Source organism: Cygnus atratus, chromosome 3 (assembly GCF_013377495.2).
Source record: "Cygnus atratus isolate AKBS03 ecotype Queensland, Australia chromosome 3, CAtr_DNAZoo_HiC_assembly, whole genome shotgun sequence".
Lineage (NCBI taxonomy): Eukaryota > Metazoa > Chordata > Aves > Anseriformes > Anatidae > Cygnus > Cygnus atratus.
Window position 1 is genome coordinate 82,364,014 of NC_066364.1, and position 19,659 is coordinate 82,383,672.

At 36.8% G+C, this 19,659-nt stretch overlaps 1 protein-coding gene across 1 annotated transcript in view; it reads left to right on the plus strand.

The window, feature by feature from the left end:
- Positions 1 to 123: 123 nt before the first annotated feature.
- The window catches only part of WDR64 (WD repeat domain 64), a 72,404-nt gene continuing 52,868 nt past the window's right edge, over positions 124 to 19,659 (plus strand). The window contains 7 exon segments of the mRNA XM_050709826.1: positions 124 to 249; positions 9,818 to 9,960; positions 10,263 to 10,411; positions 11,119 to 11,140; positions 11,142 to 11,241; positions 17,129 to 17,231; positions 17,787 to 17,890. Of these exon segments, the coding sequence (XP_050565783.1) occupies positions 124 to 249; positions 9,818 to 9,960; positions 10,263 to 10,411; positions 11,119 to 11,140; positions 11,142 to 11,241; positions 17,129 to 17,231; positions 17,787 to 17,890 (747 nt within the window).

Here is a 19,659-nt window from a genome sequence, read left to right on the forward strand (position 1 = left end):
GCCCACGGAGGGCGAGTCCTCAGGCGGCGGAGCCGTTGCCCGGCCTGAGGTGCTGCCGACGGGAGGCCCTCAGCGGCTGCTTCTCAGCCCTGCCTGTCGGTGAGCAGCCTGGTCGTGACCGGGATGGGGCTCCTGCCCCAACGTGAAGTGTTCCGTGTGTTTCGGCTCCCTGAAGCTGCTTTCCTGAGCGCTTCCAGCCAGGTAGCTCTGTGTGGGGCAGTCCGGCTTTACGCCGTGCTTCAGGAAGAGGTAGAAACTGCTGAGCCGCTATTTAGACTCCAGATGTTTCACCAGTGACACTACCCTCTCCTTCCCCTTTGTGGACGTATTTTCTATTAAGACTGGCTTTTTTATTATTTTTTTTTCCCTAGCGAGTCTGAGTTAGCGGTCTTTGCTTATGCGTCTAGGAGGAGCAGCAGAGGAGGAAGGTGCTTCCCCACAGCCTTCTGAGGTGGCTGTAGCAGCTGCATCTTCACAAAGCAACTGGCAGCATTATTTTTGCCCACAGGTAAACTTATGTAAGTGAAGACTTTTTTTTTTTTTGTCAGACATGAGGCAAGTAAGTCATGTCAGGTACTGAAGCTAACACTATGAAGTCACCTATTTTTGCATCTTTGTTTCCAGTGTGTGTTGTGTGAAAATGGTGTAGAAGACCTGCCTTCCTACAACTGTAGCTGGTAGCAGTCAGAGAGTTGAAGTAACCCCCAGCTGTGCTAGGTTAGCTGTACTGTCTCCAAATTGAGCTTTTGTCCCTGAATATGTATGGCTGTAATTTTTGCTCAGCCACGCTTTAGGCCTAACATACCTTGCCAGATGAAACATCAGTCTTCCCCACAGGAAGGCCTTCAGTTTGTTTGCTGACCCACACACATTCTTGTTGGAAGGTAGGTGCATTGAGAACACCAATGGGGGCCAGCCTTCACTGGGATCAGACAAAACTTTAGATTTAGATCGCTGATCGCTTCTTAGTTCAGATTATTAAAAAAAAAAAAAATCAGGTATGTCAGCTATGAAAGCAATAGAATTTTCATAGAAATGTGGCCTGGCAAACAAATAACACCTGCTTGTTTTGTGTTTTTTTGTTTGTTTGTTTGTTTGTGTTTTCCCTCTGAACACAAATAGTGGTGTTAAGAGGGATGATAGGAGAATACGATTCCTTGTGGACTGAGACTGAAAACACTGGTAGTTGAGGTAGTTTTGATGTCTTTCAAGATGCTTACTTGAATACAAATTATGGGCTTGCAGTGGCAATTTTATATGACAAACTAGTGCTGTAATGCAATGGGTCAGAAAAGTAAAACACTCATTGAAGTAACCATTCTTAACAATATAAACTTTATTTACAATATTTTCAAATTCATCAAATATGACGTAATCAATAACTGAACCCTACTTTTAAAACGTATTTGTCTATTTCTTGATCACTGGTCGTCTGTCTTTCCTGTTTACAAAAGCAGTAGGAGCAGCTGCCTTTCTCAAATTAATTATATTTCCCCCATACACACATTCCCCGCCCCCAAGAGATAGATTAATAGAACACATGACTTCCTTCCAAAACTTCCAGTAACTGACCTGTGGTACCTCAGCATGTGCTTTAGGAGAGGCATAACTCTTTAGCTTTCTTTATCAGTAAAAGGGAATTACCTGTGCATAAACAGACCATGTGCAAAAATACCATATTATGGGTTGTTTTATAACCAGCTGCTGCATGGTAAAAGTCTCACAATAATAATAAGACATGGCTGAGCCAAATTAATGATACACATTATTAAGAAGAAATCTCTATCTTCTGCCCTTAAAAGAAAGTCTTACATTGAGTGTGTATCTTATTTTTGCTGCATAAAATGAAAAGAGAAAAAATCTGGTGAGGCACAGGGTAGAAATTTAGTGAGGAAATAAATGAATTTTAGACAATGTACTGCTCATCAGCAGATTCCATCATATACTCAGGGTTTCTAAGTAGTTTTTCAACTATAGCACCTGACAAAAGTACTCACTCTTATTTGACTTCGAGATTTCTAGAAAATAAGAAAAAAAGAGTCCTGACTTATTAAAAAAAAAAAAAAAAAAAGTCCTTGCAAATCCCTAGGTGCTCCTAGATCACTTCTGCATTAGTTCTTTTAATGTGTTGTCCATTATGTACAATGTACATGGAATGGTAGAATCCATTGGATGTAGATTTTCAGATGACCAGCATATATATGTGTAGATATATGCTTACATATGTATAAGAAAAAATAAAAATAAAAGCTAGCTATTGAAATAATGCTTCAAAATTAAAAAGTTCATAGTTATCTGGGTCTGACTTTAGAAGTTCCCTGACTTGGCTGTATTTAGACATTGAAATGTTTCAGGACATCAGAGCATTGAGCGTCAGTCACATTAGAGGTCAAGAATGAAGCAGAGTGCTCTCTAACCTTGTGTAGGAGTAGAAATACAAACCCTGTCGTACTGACCATGACTCCCAGTCCTAACTATACCTTCAAAAATATCAATGAGATATTTTCAAAAAATGAGAACACTGGGTGGTGGAAGACAAGTGTTTTAAGCAACTTGAGACATCTTTAATTTCCCATTTGTTCATTACCTTATATTTTGCTTTCACTCATTTTCTTTATTATTTCTCCTTTATTTTCTGCTAGCATGTCTTTCAATTCACAGGCTGTTTCCCATCTTTTGTGACAAGCAGTGTGAGAAGAGAGGCTTTTGTCCATACTCAATACATTTGTTTCAGGAATCAAATGGTGCTGGGATTTTGTTTCTTGTTTTGAACTCTCTAAAACTTATTGTTTCAAAGAGTATGTTAGACAGCTAGACTGCAGTTTCTGAAAGAAACTAAGTAAATAAATGGCTACCAGTCTTCAGCTTTTTAACTAGGATTTTTACAGCCTTCTGCTGGTATTTGATTTCTTATATATTCTCTTTGCCATTCTTTAGCTTTAAAGGCAGATAAAAATCAAATGATTATTCACTGGATCTACATATAGCTGCAACACGTATCTATAGCACAAGGAAGAGTTTATGGACAGAAACCTTTTATCTGTTCACAACCACTTGGCATTTAATAAGGGCTTTATTTTAGCTCTACATCTGCTGATAATGCAATATATGAGAAAAAAAAATGTGCAAGCCTAATGGCTAAAGTTCAAAATTAGGCCTTGATCCTACAGAATTTGTAATCTTAGCTATACAATCTAGTCTGTATTGGGATATGAACTTTAAATCATAGAACAGGCTGGGCAGAAAAGTTGCAAGAAACTGAGAATACTCTGAACTGGGAAAAGAGGTTGGCTCAAATACAGTTCACTGAAGCAAGTGCAAGTGCTTGCAGCAGGGACATGACCCAAATGGGTAATCCTGGAAGGTGATGAGGTGCTGTTGGAGCACCTGTGCTGCATCTGGAAGTTCACTGCAGCATGTACAGTGACCTCTGAGCTCTAGTATACCTGGCAGGTGTACAAATTGCTGTACTAGCTGCAGGTGCAATTCCTCTCACCTGAATTACATATTTAAAAGTTAAACACTTAAAGCCAGTAAGATGAATCATTGTCTTAGAGTGTTTATTTTTTTCACTAATGACTGGCTTATCGGGTTACTTTAGATGCCTAAGTTAGGTGAGATGAACTTCATCTTGGTAGTACAAACCTGTGTGGTACTGCAGTATGTGCTCAGGTGGCAGATGCGTACTGATGCCTCCTTTGTGCCTGTTTCTTGCTATGTAGATTAAAATAAGTGGTGATATATAGTGGTGATATATACCTTCACATACCTGCCCTGGATGTATAAACACAGCTCCTAGGGCAGCTTGAACCCTAACCACTAACATTGTAAAGCCGAATCAGACCAGTAGCATCACATTTTGCAGCAATAACCCTGTGAAATTCAGCTGTGATATAAAATGCTTATTTTAAAGGAATGACTTTCCAGAGGAGTTTATTTCTATGCTGCAGCTTCTCATTAATATGATAAACAGGCAGTGAAAGAGGTTACAAACTCACTGTCCTGTTTTCATTTACCAGAATCCAACATGTAAATCATAAATATTGCATAAGAAATATGATTTTTTAAATTATCATCTCAAGCTGGTGTTAGTGACACAGCAGACCAAACATATTTTGCAGCAAGTAGTGTGATATTGCTTCTGTGGCAATAATATGGCTAAGACAAAGTGAAAAGTGAAGTCAGTAGAAAAGAGAGTGAGCTAATGTAAATATGAACTTGATAGCACCCCTTCAACACTGTTTCAGGGGAGAACTTTTATTTTTTCTCTATGAAGAGTTGATTTTTCAAACTCCCTACTGGTCAGGGAGGAGATCAGTTGCTCTGAACTCAAGCAACTGAACCCTGACTTGCCTGCAAACACAGACAGGTTTGTGGGGATTTTTTTTTTTAATTGTTGTTATTTTTTTGTGGCTGGGGTTGATCTAGACCACAACCAGAGACTGAACCCAAGTCCCCCACATGCCAGAGCCCAGAGCCTCTTTAAGGACAACTCAGGTCATTTTAGAGCTATTGTGTTTTCTTTTGGACTGTCATTTTACTTGGTGACGATCTGTCTTTAAGTTAGACTATCAGAAAAGATGACTGGCAACCTGGTAGCAGGCAGGGAATGAGATCTGTCACTTTTTGCTGGTTTGTCTTCTTCAGTAGCTTAGGGTTATTTGTTTTGAACCGGCAAGGTACATGGTCAGAATTTTAAAACTAGCTTACATTTTCATAGAATTCTGATAGTTCTTGAGATCAGATTGAAAATGATTGATTTTTCTAATGAGCTGCCAATCCAGCAATGAGTTGGCTGTAGCTGTTCTTTGTGCCTGCTGTACAAACTATCATTAACTTTGTACTGATCTGAGAATTTACCAATCGAGAGCAATCTGACTGCATAGTAAGAACGGGAGAGTTGGGAGGTTTGACTTCTGAATGTATGTTAACTCTACCATATTCCATATCCAATGCTTTTCACAGTATCAGTAAGGGAGACAGGAAAGAAAATGCTTTTTATTCATTTAATGCTACTGTAGACTTACTAATGCAAGGACTTCCTGTTACTCATCAATTTAATATTGAATTTGCCTCTTAGACTTAGCTTATCTTCTAATGTAGTTCCTCTCTTCTCTACTTTTGTTTGTCAGTCCATTCAGTCATCACATCTTATTTGAAAATTGTGCTGTACATTTTTTGGAGTTTAAGCATTGAAGACAACAGCATTAGCCGGTACTGAAAACAATGGTGCTTTATTTGGGATTTCCACATATTTAGATTGTGCTGTATAACAAGAAATCCCATGGTTGCAAGAGAACAAAATACAGTTTTCTGTTCTTAACCTTTCCATTCTGTTAATTGAGAAATGAGAATATAATGTCATGTCATACAAGCTTAGATGACTCAGAATGGAGAAATTAGTCAATAGGACACACTGCATAACAAGGGTTCAACTTGAAGCTCCATAAGGAATACACCATATCTCTAGCCAAGATACAGTATCCAACCAACCACCAAGTGTCTTGACATACAAGTGAAACGTTTTCCTTTATAATGGCTGGAGAATTGCTGTAGGAACTAGCAAAAATGCATCCTCAAGCTATCCCTCCTTTTACCAGGAGTCAGTGCTGCTTTTCTCTGCACAATTCTCTTCCTTATTATAAACAAAAGATGTACTCACTGTGGTCGAGCAGGAATACCCAGCAACTTTTGTCCTCTTCCCAGTGGAAAAGATAGAATTTCAACCAGTTGAGTTATCCATGTAATAAGTTAGACAGCATATCTTGAAACACCACTTTCCCCAAAGAACTATATATTTCATGCAGAGACTTACATGCATTATTTCCAGTAACTTCATCCAATATCAAATTTACTTTTGTTCACTGCTGTTCACATGATTTTTTCCAGCTGTGTGTGATGACTATGGTCTTTCTCTGTTTTTGAAGAAGTGGTTTTGTTATCCTTGAAACATGTCTGATCACGGTCGATCCTTTAGATAGACACAAAATATATACAATATAATTCCTCCTTTCCTTTCAACCACAGAATATCCACAGAGCAGAAATTCCACGTGCAGCAATTCAAGCAAGCCTTGAGCAATGAGCCTGTCATCCACCTTGGGTGAAGTAATAGAAAAGGTGATGTGGAGATAAATAGCCAAAGAACAATACAAAGAAATTGATCAATATAGTCTAGTAAAAAGTGGATCTAATGAATAGACTGAAGTTTATTGTTTGAACAGAGTGCCAATTTGCTTAATGTTGTATTGCATAGCAACATGGTTTCAGCTTTTTTTTTAAGAAACTGAAAAGCTGAAAAATGCAGAAAAGAATCACAAACATTATTTTGAGACCTGAAGGAAAATGTTGGAGCAGGAGGTACAGAATTCAATGTATTTTAATTAACAAGAGAAAAATGGAGAAGTAATTCAGGTATAAGGGCTCCTGGTAGGAGAATATACCAACTATTTCTCTAAATCACTGAAGACATTACAAAAACTGTCTAGTGGAAGCTGAAGCCACACAAATTCAAATGAGAGTTTTAAAGTTTAACAGTATGAGCAATTAACCTTTGGAACAAACGTGATGGATTCTCCATGTCTTGGTGTCCACATCTGAAAGCTGGATACCTTTCTGCAAGTTACGCTCTAGAAAAACATTGTTGGGGACATACAAAACATACAGGGGGAGTGAAAGTAGAAGATCTAATCCTCCCTTCTGGATTTAAATGTTATGAATTCATGGTGCCTTCCTTAAATTCGGGAGCAAGAATGCTAATGAAGGTCAACGGATATTTTGGCCTGCCTATTCTAATCAGATTTTCTCATCCAAAAGATCAATCATCTGCTTAGTAAAGCAGTTACATCTTCACTGGTATTAAGAAAAAAATAAAAAATAAAAATCTAGGATTTTGTAAATTACCTGGATGAGGGGAATAAAAAGAGGGACAACTTTTCCAGCTTCATACAACTTTGTTCTATTTTTTTTTTTTTTGAATGACAGAAGATACCAGTTTCTATTCATTATCACTAATGTGCTTCTCTGAAGTACCTTGGAGTTCTGTTGATCATGAAAATATGTAATTGCATTAATGAATGTGAATTAGATCAATGAACAAATGTGAAATTTGCTTAAGCATGGCAAATGCCATGAACTATTTTGCTCACCTTCAATTATAGTTCATTTACATTTGTTATGCCAATGGCATTCCTGTAAATCTACAGTGGATGTGGGAGTAGTGTGATAATCAGAGACATGGCAGAATTTAATGTCAGCAGAGTGTAGTGTTATAAAATGGGCTGCAGATATTGCACACGTTTTAAAGTGTGGACATTAATTATGAGGATTTGTAATACTTTAAAACAAGTAATTCTGGGTTGGGATGTTGTTCCTGTTTTACAGGCAAATTTTAGCAACCTGATAAAGTTAACAAGACAGAAATGTTCATCCGACTTGGAATTAGTACATACTGCCTTCACTTGACAGTGTTAGAAATGGTAAGCCTCTACAATTTACAAAATGTTATCGAGCATAAGGGGTCAGATTCACTAAAAGTTCACAGAGACTGAAAGCTGATCATCTGAGTTGTAATGCAGAACCCTGAGAAAGATAACTAGCTTCCATATGCACAGAACCTACAATTATAACAAGATCCAAAGCAATTAACATACTAATTATTGGTATCTAAAGCCATTTTTTTTTAAAACTGTCTAGTCAATAGATACTATTCTTTGAGGAAAGCTTTTAACATCATTCTTTCTACTTCATTCTGAACCATTCTTTTAAGACAGCTGTTTACATCATTACTTTCCAAAGAATGAATGAAGCTTGATTCTTTAGAATATTCCCACAAGAAGTGGTACTCATCCTTTATTCAGTAGTCACTGTGATACTCATTCAGGAGACAAGATTTAGATTTGATTCTCTTTCAGCCAGAGGAAAAATAAATTAACTTTTCCAGCACTCCAGTAGGATACCCTAGGGTTTCACTATTCAGTAAAGAATTTAAGATGTGGTGGGATGGAAAGACAATGCAAATATAACACAGGTTTTGGTGCTTTCACAATGATTTTGATTGGTCAGTGAGTGCTCTGGGCTGTCACTTTTCAAAGAAATTGGTAGCTGCAATTTTGTTTTCTGAACAGCCCCATCCTGCTTTTAAGTTGCTTTGACAACTGCAAACAGACAGAAGTTCTTGGGTCACTGCGGTATAGGAATATCTGACTTTAAGGTCCTGACTGAACCTAGGCACAAGTTAAATGTGGACCCTTTTCAAAACAGGAACCATCTAATACATATTGCTGAATTTTGGCGAGACGCATGCTAATAGCCAGCACTTAATCTCTGTGATCATTATTTGTGTGTTAGGAGAAAGAAAGAAACAATAACTTAACTGGAAGTTAAGGAAGGAGATAAGAGGGTTGATTGGAAAAAAATAAAAATAAAAAATCTAGGTAGTGCTCAACAAAGACTTGAAAGAATTTTACAATATAGGAAAATCATCAGGAAATAAACACTCAAGATATGTAGTGCCCAAGAGCAGTGAGAATAGGAAAGGAAGACAAGCCAAGGATTAGAAGCAGGGTTGTTTTCACTGGTATGGGTGCAGTACCATGGCACCTAAGCAAGGCAAGCAGAGCAGCTCTGTTGGTAGCAACCACAATCAACAGTCCAGAACAATGCAGTGACAAGACAGGGCCAAAATCAAGTCAGCAAGCACCATCAACAAACTAGGCTTAGTTGGAAGAAACCTACTTGCAGCATAGCTATGTAAGGGCTTAAATAAAGCTCATAGGCCAAAGGGCGGTGAGAGGTCCCAGGTGAGGCTGTTCGGTCAGGTAAGGCCCATTGATGGATGCAGGGTGCTGACAGGTAACAAGATTCTCAACTGACACAAGAGTAATGGGTGCGTTGCCCTTTGTAAATACATGTTGCACTAAATCTGAAATGGTGACACTAGTAGATGGATTGGCTTGGACTGGGTAGTTTTTTCCCCCTTGTGTGTTGCACAGAAAAAATAAAAACAGATGAAAATATTTATAGAAGACATTGTTCTGGCTTGCATTTTCCAGGAGCTTTTCCAGCGTATAAAGTAATCTAACAAAACTAATAGGAGACAGTAAACAAAAGTACGTGTAGCTTCTAACAAGCAAAGGAAGTTAGTGTAAATGGCTGTCAGAGCTTAAGGAAGAGGAAATTGGAGAGCTGAAAATACTAAAACTCCACCAGTCCATCAAGTGATTTCTTCAGTCTTAATCATAATGACATATGCAATAAATAAATAAATAAAGGTTTCCTGCAGAGTAATTGGGTTTCTGGGTAGATCCACTGGAAGTTCTATTTTCCTGAGTAGGGATTTTTAATATAATAAAACCAATGACAAAGCATATATTGAAGAAATGGAGAGAGATGTACTAATGAAGCAAATATTTAATGTCACTCCCAAGTACTGGCTGTCAAAAAGTGCTTTTCTAGTTCTTTTCAACTTGAGTTGTCCTCTTTGTATTACGTGAATAATTTCAAAACATAACATCCCTGATAAAATGCTTTTATTACTGGAAAACCAGGCACCCCCACCTAATTGAGATCTCTGGCCAGGCCTTACAAAGAGTAGAACATGCCAGAATATCACCAGTCTACTCTCAGTTCTCCTGTCACCAAGCAAATATAAAAAGAGTGCTGGCTCCATCATTCTTCACCAAATAATGTGTGGATCCAAGGAACTCCACAATAGCAGCTGTTCCTAATTGCGAGAGTTGGTGTGCAGCTTTTGGCAAAGTCTTGAAGATAATCCAAAGCATAGAAAGGTGGTATAATCTTCCTTCCTCCTCACTCAGTACAAAATTATGAAAGATAGTATGAACTTGCAACAGTTAGTTTCAAAGGTATATTCTTACCAGAGAATGATATCTTCTATTGCTAAATCATTGCCAGCTGTAGCAGAACTGAACCCTTATGAGATCCTTGCCTGGCTCTTGAGGTGAGAAAGATCACGCATGTTCAGTCACCAATTGCACCAGACTCCAGTAACTAATCTCACTTGCCAGATTATTACTGATAATGGTATGTGGCATAGGGTTGCTCAGTGAGTAGAGTTCTGTGATGTAATGGGAGGTTGTGACACCAACAGTTCACTAGCATGTTTGCCAGCTTGAGATGCTAAACCAGTCACCTCTTTCTTGTTATATATGCCAGTCATGCAGCTACATCTCATATGAACTCATGTGAACCACGCTGTAAGAAGAGTCCTTCTTCCTACCATGTTGCCTTCTCTTAATAAAGGATGTCTGAAAAGGATTGTGATAACGAGAGTTGCTCTGCTCTTAATGTGCCAGATTTCAAGAATGCTTTGAAGGAGTTCCAGAAACTAGTTGAAAAAACAGTAACACAGAAGACAGAGGAAAGATTAGGCTTGTATATTAAAGATGATGGTAAGAGATACTCTTTCTGATTTAAAAGTGTACTTTTCTTATTGAGAATATCTGTCAGCAACAAAACTGTAGGAAAGACATCAAATTAACGTTCAAACTATGACTTCTTGACTGTTACAGGAAACAGGTAGATTGCTGCGGGAGAGTGCTTTTCACTTCCTTGTAGGACTTTTGGACAAATTACAATGCTGTGGTAATTGTTCACAAAGTATAATTGGCAGAGTTGCCACATCTACAAGTCATCATTTCTGTGATGTTTCTAGTGATCTGTAAAAGCACAAAAATGATGAATTACGTAAATCCGATTTCTTGATGGTAAATAATCAGGGCAAAGGTTTGTTTTTTTCAGTTCTAGTGGCTATTATTGCATGAAAGGATAAACTTTTTCCCAGCGCACCTTTCAGGTTCATTTCAACAAACCAGAATTGTGTTATGGAAGTAAGGGAAGAAAAGAAGAGCTGAGAATTTTTCAGATATTCTTTTATCTGTTCCCTGTCATGTGTTGCAAATCACATGGTTTTAAAATGTAAGACTGAAAATTTTTTTTTATTTTTTTTATTTTTTTTGCAAAATGCTTTAATGAATACAGTGTGAGAAGATGAGATTTGCACATTTTTGATTTTGAAGGAGAAATAAAACAGGAGGTAGAGGACAGAAGCTGTAACTTGCCAATTTTTGACTCTGTGGATATTATTTTTCCTATCCAGATGAGATAGACTATGATAAGTTCCACACAGACACTTTTTAGCCCAGAAGTTAAGGATCATAATGTTAAAGCCTTTTTCAGGAAGATTAGCAACAACCTTGATGCAAGAACAGAATGGTGTGAGGTAAGGATTTTTAATACTTTATTAAATATATGCAACTAACTGGAATCATAAAAGGTAGCAATATTTACCTGTTGATTACATGTCATACATGAGTCTTTTGTCTATGTCACAATAAGAGCAGTCTCGTTATTATTTATTCTGGCCATCGTTCAGTTGCTAAAAAAAAATAAAGAGAGAAATAACTTGGAATATAGATGTGCCTTTGAAGCTAAAAAAATAGATAAAATGTATTGTGTGGGTTGATCTAGGCAAAAACAAAATTGAAGGACTGTCTTGGTGTACCTCATTTGTGGCTTCGTTATCGTGTTCAAGAAGTGATGTTTAATTTCAACAAGCTGAGAAAGAGGCTCCATGTTTATTTTTACTCTATTAGTAAACAGTTTAGAAACTTGTACTTATTTGTTGATTAAATGCAAGATTCCAGGGAAGACATTTGAAGATAGGAGGGTAAATCTATCCTTAGGAATTTTTCTTGTGAAATATGAGTGGTAATACCTATTCTGTAACCCGATACACTTTTATCAATGACTTGAGAGATGATGGAGATAACACTAATTTAGCTCTTTCTAGCTTGTGTCGCAAATCTTTCCTCTCCTTCCTCTCCTTCTTCTTTTCTCAGGGATAAATCTGCCCCTTACTTTAGATGGGAAGCATTAGAGCTATGCCACCATTTTAGTAGAGATTTTTGTAACCGGAAAATTATTGAAGTCTGTGAGTGAGATAATCCATTTTTCTGTCCCTAATAGTGGTAAACAGCAAATCCTGGCAAAAAGAGTGTAATAATTAGTTAAGTAGATCTGGTTTACCCCTCTCAGCTTCTGACAGCATATAGCTTAAGCATTTTCTGCAGCAGACTTGCAGATGCAGTCTGTGCTTAATATCCCTTGATGGACTTTTCATCTATCTGTCTGTAAATTACTTTTGAATCCATCAAAAAAGGATGCTTCATAGCATCCACATTTTTATATATTTTATGAAAAATACTTTTTCTCATTTCTTTTAAACGTGGTGGTCTATTTTTCAGAGAGTTCTGAGAAATTATGAATGCTTGCTCTAGTGAAGTATCTTAATAAGATGTTTACCATGGATAGAGTTCCAAGCAACTGTTGTACAAAGAAATATATATATATATATTATTTTGACATTGTTAGAGCCAATCTGTATCAAGAGCATCCATGATCAAATGCTAAGACAAGATTTTTTGTTTTGTTTTCTGCCTGAAGATGGGCAGTTGGGACATAAGTTCTAGCACACAGTAACTATCCTGTGACAGCATAGGTGACAAGTCCTTGCTGGTCTTAAAGCCAGAAGGCAAGGTATTACTGAGTGATTAATTCATGAGCATATTTCCGTTTTACATTACAGTGGAACATCACATTATTTTTGTGAATGTTGAAGATACCCAACACCTGTTCTTTGCATTTTATTAACAACTGCTATGAAATAGTTTCCTAACACCGTCCTAAAAACAATGTGTTTGGTCTTTTCTGTTTAATAAGCTTCTTTATGAGAAGATTTCTGGTTAATTCCTCTCTTAACATTGTTCTTACTTGCAATGTCACCTAACTCACAAACTTTGCTTATGTCAGGCATTAAAATTTTTCTTCAAGGAGAGCCTGAGGAAAATTTATGGAATCATTATCTGTAGAGGACATCAGATATCATGTAACTGCCTTCTAGTGAATTTGACTGTAAGCTCTCTTTATCAGACAAAACTTTGGGCCACATCCATTTCCTCTTTTACTAATTCACCTTGTGAGATGTAAATTTGAAATCTTTTTCTTTGCATGTCATGTACTTTCATGTCACCCTTACTTACTCTTCTTACTTCTTCCTTACTTCCTCTCTAAACACAAGAGGATACTTAAAGATGAAGTCCTGGCTTTGCTCAGCATTTCTTTGAAACTCACTAAAAGAATAGGGAAAGAAAAAAAAAGAAAAAAAAGGAAAGAAATTTGCAGATTTGCTGGTACATGTTGTAGAAGCTGAGTTCTTGAAATAGCCAGCTGCCATCAGACATGAGGTAATGCTTCATTACAGCCCTAGTCAAATTCTCATATGATTCAAAATCCTCTACTTCATTTCAAACTCGTTGCTTCTCCTTGTGTGGGAGAGAAGAGAGAGGTGACAATCTCTTGTGTAGAGGTGACAAGCTAGACATATATACTATAAAGAGTATGATATGCTCTATGGCATGAAGTGGAGACCAGCTGAGAAAACTAATTCTGAATTCATGCTGACTGTCAGGCTGAGCCAACCCTTTGTTTAGGAGAGCAGAGCAGTAGCAAATTATGTTCAGGCCCTTTACCTAATAAGATAACTGAAGAAAGATCTGCTCCTTTAATAGAGTAGTGTCTTTTACTGCAGATTCTTACTTGAGTTTCCAGTACAGTCAGGCTAATTACCTAGGTTACATAATTACTTTCAATTCCTGGAGCCGTTGGCTAAATTGATCATATGCTTAAATAATGTTGGTGAAGATATTCAGAAAAAGGAGGGAAATATGATTCGAGGTACAGAATTTTTAGCACATTAAGCACAAGAATTGATAACAACTGATGCACTCAACATCTTTATTAATGAAGGAACTAAAGAACCGAAGAAACCTGGAAATGTCATACAAAGTTTCTTCATCAGCCAAACCATGTTTAAGATAGCAAAAGGATCAACGTTAATTGATCTCCTTCAGTAAAAGGTCTCCTTCAAGCTCTAGTCTTTTTCACTTCTTAACATTTAAAGATGTGCATAATTACATAGTGGTAAGGACAATAGATTTTTTTTTTCTTCCACCCATATTTGTAGTCCCTCCTCTTTTTTATTTTACTTTTCTAAAGTTTACTCTATTTAACACTTGAACAGCCTAAGTCCCATTTGCTTTTCTCATCCTCCTTAGGCTTTTCTTTCAAGTGAAACTTTTTCAGGAAAAAAAGAAGACAATTTCTGTCTTGCATGATTAAAGAACTATTGAAATAGTAATTGGCCTTTTAAGAGACTGGAAACTATTCCGGGTATTCTACTTTAAACCGGCTGCTGTTTTAGAGAGATGGTGAAATAGATATGTCTCCCTTAATTGATATATTCATTCTTATAATCTTCATTAACCTACTAGTTATGTTAGACAACTCACATTTATAACCTGCAATTTAGACATACTATTAATTACCCTCTGTGAAAAATGGAAGTAGCTTCCTTTTTATCACTTATTTTTTCAAATGAATCATCAATAATGGTTACTTTCTGTAACATTCTAAATAGCCATCGTGTCTTCTGCCATCTATGCTCCAATTCTCAAATTTTTTCTACAAGGACTATATTTCATCCCTGTTCTCCTGAATTCCCCTGCTGCTTTTGGCACTGCTGAGCATTTCATTTATCTTGAAAGTCAAGGAAGAGGCATACATGTCACTTTGTTCCTTTGATATTTCTCTTTTTATCATCTCTGTCTCTCTCTTCCTTCCCAGAACTCTGTCCCTGACCCTTTGTTCCTCTTTTCCTGCTCTCACATATACAAACTTTTCAAATTTGCTTCTCCATATCTGGCCTCTCTTTAGCTTGACAAAATCTGCAGGATGTGTTTCTGTGACCTAAAAGATCATGGAGTGTGACTATTTCTACTCCTTTATCTTTTTGATGTTTCTCTTTTTCGAGTATTTCCATTTTCAAGGGTGTCCTAAGTTCCCTGAACTCCACAACAGCATGCCCATACTCAACACTTTTTTATTACCAAAAAAAAAAAAAGTGTATTTTTAAATCTTCTCTTTAATCACATTAGAGTCTACTTTTAGTCATTCACTGTCTCCAAAATTTCGAAGACCTAGGTGGCCTAACGTGTGTCATTTATCAGTTGTCAGCTGACTTGAAAAACTGACCTCTGCATTCCTTCTCCAAAGGTAGCTGACACTTTGAAAGCTCCATTTTTAGTGTCAATAATGAAAGATATGTAAATTGTAATTTGCATCATATTTTATTCTCTCTGTCAACCTCTGGTATGGGATTGGGTTTATTGGGATCCCTTTCTCCATGTCAGCAGAAGCCATTTTTGCTGCTGTAAGGGATTTCTAAGATGTACTTTTTTTAAGCAATGTTCTGCCTGCTGGGCAGTGACAGTGGACTCAGCAGTGACCTGATACAAGGTTATCATTTTAAAAAAGGTTATCATTAAAAAAAAAAACTACTCCCACCAAAAACTTATTCCCTGGAAAGGTGGAGGGCTTGTTCTCCCTTGCCTGAAAAAAAAAATAGGAATATCTGCTTAAAAGAAAAAGGGCACTCCTATCTTTCAAGAAGGCTCAAGGGAACTACAGGATGTTTAGCCTCACCTTAATCTCTGGTAAAGATGACAGAGCAACTAATTCTGGAAAACATTTCCAAACGCATAAAGGACAAGAAGGTGACTGGGAGTAGTCAGCATTGGTTTACAAAGGGGAAATCATGCTTAACCAACCTGATGGCTTTCTACAGTGACATGACTATCTGTAAGGGGAGAGCAGTGGATGACATTTACCGTGACTTTAGTAAGGGTTTTGACATTGTCTCCTATAACATATTCTTAGACGCGCTGACAAAATGTGGGTTAGTTCAGTGGGTAGTGAGGCAAAAAGAATACTGGCTGAACCCCTCAGCTGCAGAAAATCCAGTTGAAGGCAAGTCAGTAGTGGTGTATGCCAGGGGTCAATACTGGGGCCAATACTATTTAATATCTTAAGAAATGACATGGATGATGGGAGTTCCAGTTGTGTGCTTGTTGCAGAGTTGCATTCAGACATGAATCTAAAATTCAGATTTTTGTTTGGGTACAAGATGGAAAAGTAAGGTGATGTCACAAGAAACTAAAAGGAGAAATTTTAGAGGCATAATAGATAGTGATTTGTGATGGATGATTGTGTACATGGTAAGGAGGAAGCTACGGATTGAAACATGAAGACTAACATTGTGTAAGAATATGCACAATATTTTTGTTGAAAGTTGTACGTCTGAATTGCTCAGAGAAGAAAAAAGGGATCTCTGTTGTATAACATCAAAAATGTTGAACTAGAAAAGAGTGCAAAATTTTGTCTTGCATACAAATGGGCTTTGGTTTTAGAACTCATGAAAAAAGTGACTATATATGATGTCCATAATATGTGAAAAGAGAAGAAAAAGTATCTGCACAGCTGAGAGAGGCTGGCCTCATTTCCTGAGGAAATGACTGGCCTACACTTGGGTACAGAGACTGAGGTTTGGAGAGCATTTCAGCTGAAGTATTTCCCACCCTGGGAGAAATGAGCTACCCACCTGAATATGATGTCTGGGGATCTTGATCATCATCAGTACAAATGAAATGTTGGCAGGGTGAGGGAAATGGTTGAAAATAATTTTTTTAAATGGCCTTTATTTGTTGGGGTTTTTTTCAGCCAAACAGGAATCTATGTATCCTCATGGAAAAGCTCTTCTGTGTAGTCTAACAGCTTTGCTATTTTGAATCAGTTTACAAATATAGTGAAATCTGCTTGATAGGTCTCTTACTGTTTTTAATTCTAGTTGAGGTCTAGCTCAGGAAGGACAAGTAGGTAAAACTGGGAAAAGGAAATTGAAGGTGATTGTTTACAAAAAATCATAACAAACCAAAGATGTACTAATAGCTTTATCAACTATATGTTTTTTATTACCAGGACCCCTGGTATGCTGACTTCTTTCCAAACACTGAAGAAAGATCATGCCTGACCAGCAGATCTCTGTAATCTAGAGTCACGTTGATGGCTAATGATTAAGGGAAACAACACCTTATTCAAAAATATGAAGTGATAGAAAAATGTCAGGTAAACATTAGACTTTATGCTTATAAACATGTATTCCAGAAGTAGTTTTTATGCATATTGTTTGTTTTCTTTTATTTTGTTTCATTTAGATTTTGGGCTATTTCATAGGAGAAAGTGGTGCCGTGTCTTCCCAGGTTCAAGAAGAAAACATAGTTTTCCTTGTATCTGAAAAACAGCAGATTACTCATCCAGGTGACCTATTTCATCTCGAGTTCAAAACAACAGCAACAACAACAAAATCACAGTTCATTGCTCTGTGTTGCACATTATTGAAATTACAGGTGTAAGATCTCATGGCTGCCTTTGTTTACTATTCATGCTTCTTGTGTGTTCCAGAATTTATGTTTCTTAGTAAACTGCCTCAAAGTTATGTTTGTTTCTTAGTAAACTGCTGCCCTGCCCAGTTCTCTCACCATTTTCCTCAATTATTTTTAAATTACAACATTGTCTAAGTCAGACTATTTATTTATGCAGTTATTCTTTGCCTTTCTGTATCTTTCAAAAAAAATAGAATTAGCATATCCATAATTCATTAACAATATTTTAAAATGCAACATGATTATTTAAATCAGGTATAGGATAATCTATGACATGATGTATTACTGCCTTGGAATTGGTGCCGATATGTATTTCAGGAAGAGAGAATGTTCTTGGTTTTATGGTTTTATTTGTTTAGTATTATGTTTTCAAATGTATGTAGACTTTTCTGTGCCTGTGAGGTGAAGAGTGATATTGTGTCATTAACAGTTGTCAAGAGACGAGATGTGATTAAAAGCATAGTGAAGGTGCCCCATCTGGATTTCACAGTGACATCGTCTCAGAAAGGAGTGCTAACTATTTTTAAGAACCAGGTAATTCTGACTCAAACTTTTCATTTTTCTACTAGACACTGTATGCATGAACTGAGTGAGCTGTGATCTAAAGTGCAAACTTACCCATAAAAAAAAGCTAGTTATCTTTTTCTTTTTAATAAAGTTAACTGTTTTCTATACCTTTAAGTACAGCGGGAAATATACATTGCTATTTCGAATTATAAACCTACTCAAGAGTCCATAAAAGTTGATAGTAAGTAGAGATGGTTGTAAAACAAAATCCTAATAGAAGTCATTTTAGTATAAAATAATATGTGTTTCTTTTTCTAAAAAGTTTTATTTAATACAAAATATCCTATTGGAATTAACTTTTGCATATACAGTGGAAACCAGAGTATTAACAATTTGCTACAGCTACTGGGAATATTCAGAACAGAAAAAACATTTTTCAATCTGCAAAGAACAGTTACTCAATACAGCAAGGTCTTGAAGCTCGAAAGTCTTGAATTTTCTGGCAGTCTGCATGACACTGCTTCATTCCCCTTGTCAGCAAACCATAAGGAGATCTGTATCATTTTAAGTAGAAGTTCAGGCTCAAGATACTGTTAAATTGTATTTAGTAAATGAGTCTCCCAGATAATACTACTATTTAAACGTATATAATTCTAAATGTTGTGAGGTACATCACACATCTATGCTCATTGACACTATACATTGTACAACTTTAATACAACCAATTTATTAAAAGCTGTTTAAAACAATGCAGTAAATTTTTAAAGCATCAATAATATTTTCTAGAGGTTTCAGCTAATTTCCGCTTATGACAGAAGTGTGTAAAGCAAGAACATACTCCTGTGGATGATTAAATAACAAAGCAATACTGCAGTTTTGGTAAATTATAAACTAATTTATTTGAAAGCCCAGTTCTTTGTCCTCCAGAGCATTATCCCTCTTACGTACCTAGGAGAAATAATTTCACAAAGTATAATGTTAAAAATAGATCTCTTCCCTACCCCCACCTTCACATGCTGTTTTGAAGTTCAGAATTGCTGCTTCCTCATAGTCTGGACTGATGTCACTGACATCAGTGACTGCCATGTAAATAATTTTCCATGCAGCTGCTTAATGCAGTGAATTGGGGACCTCAAATCCCATTTACAAGACTGTACATTCTGAAAATGACTAAGGCATTATGATAGCAGTCAGCACTCATGATATTATCTCTGATCTCAGTTGATCTGAGCAAATGACCTTTGACTTCATTAAAATTGCTCTGATACATCTTGATGCAAGCAAGAATAAAATCTTGCTCTTTAGCAATGCAGTCACCTGAATCCTGTTATTAGAATATGACTTCATATCACAAAGCCAAATATAAAGTTAACAACTTTTACATCATTTTTCTTCACCCAAAGGCCAAGAATTTAAAGAGAACTGGCCTTAGTCTCAGCTAGTGACTTGTTTTGGCTAGTCTGGTTTTGTAGCCTATTGATAAGGAACTACGAAGATTCTTGCCCTGACGTCGCTGCTTGGTGGGACTTGTGCTCTGGCTAGAGGGGCAAAAATATGAGTTCATGAGCAGTGCATTGACAAACGTGGAGTCTTATTTTGTGTATATTTGCTGCATTTTTAAAGTAGAGGTGATTACACATGCGGTCTTCTTGGATAAACATATATCCCACATAAGTCAGTGTGTTCCATGTACATGAATGAGTAATATTTGGTCTGATATAATCAGTGAATCTAAATAATATATATTTTAACTGTGCCACTTCTGAGATGTTTGACTGCTAAGAAACATATATATG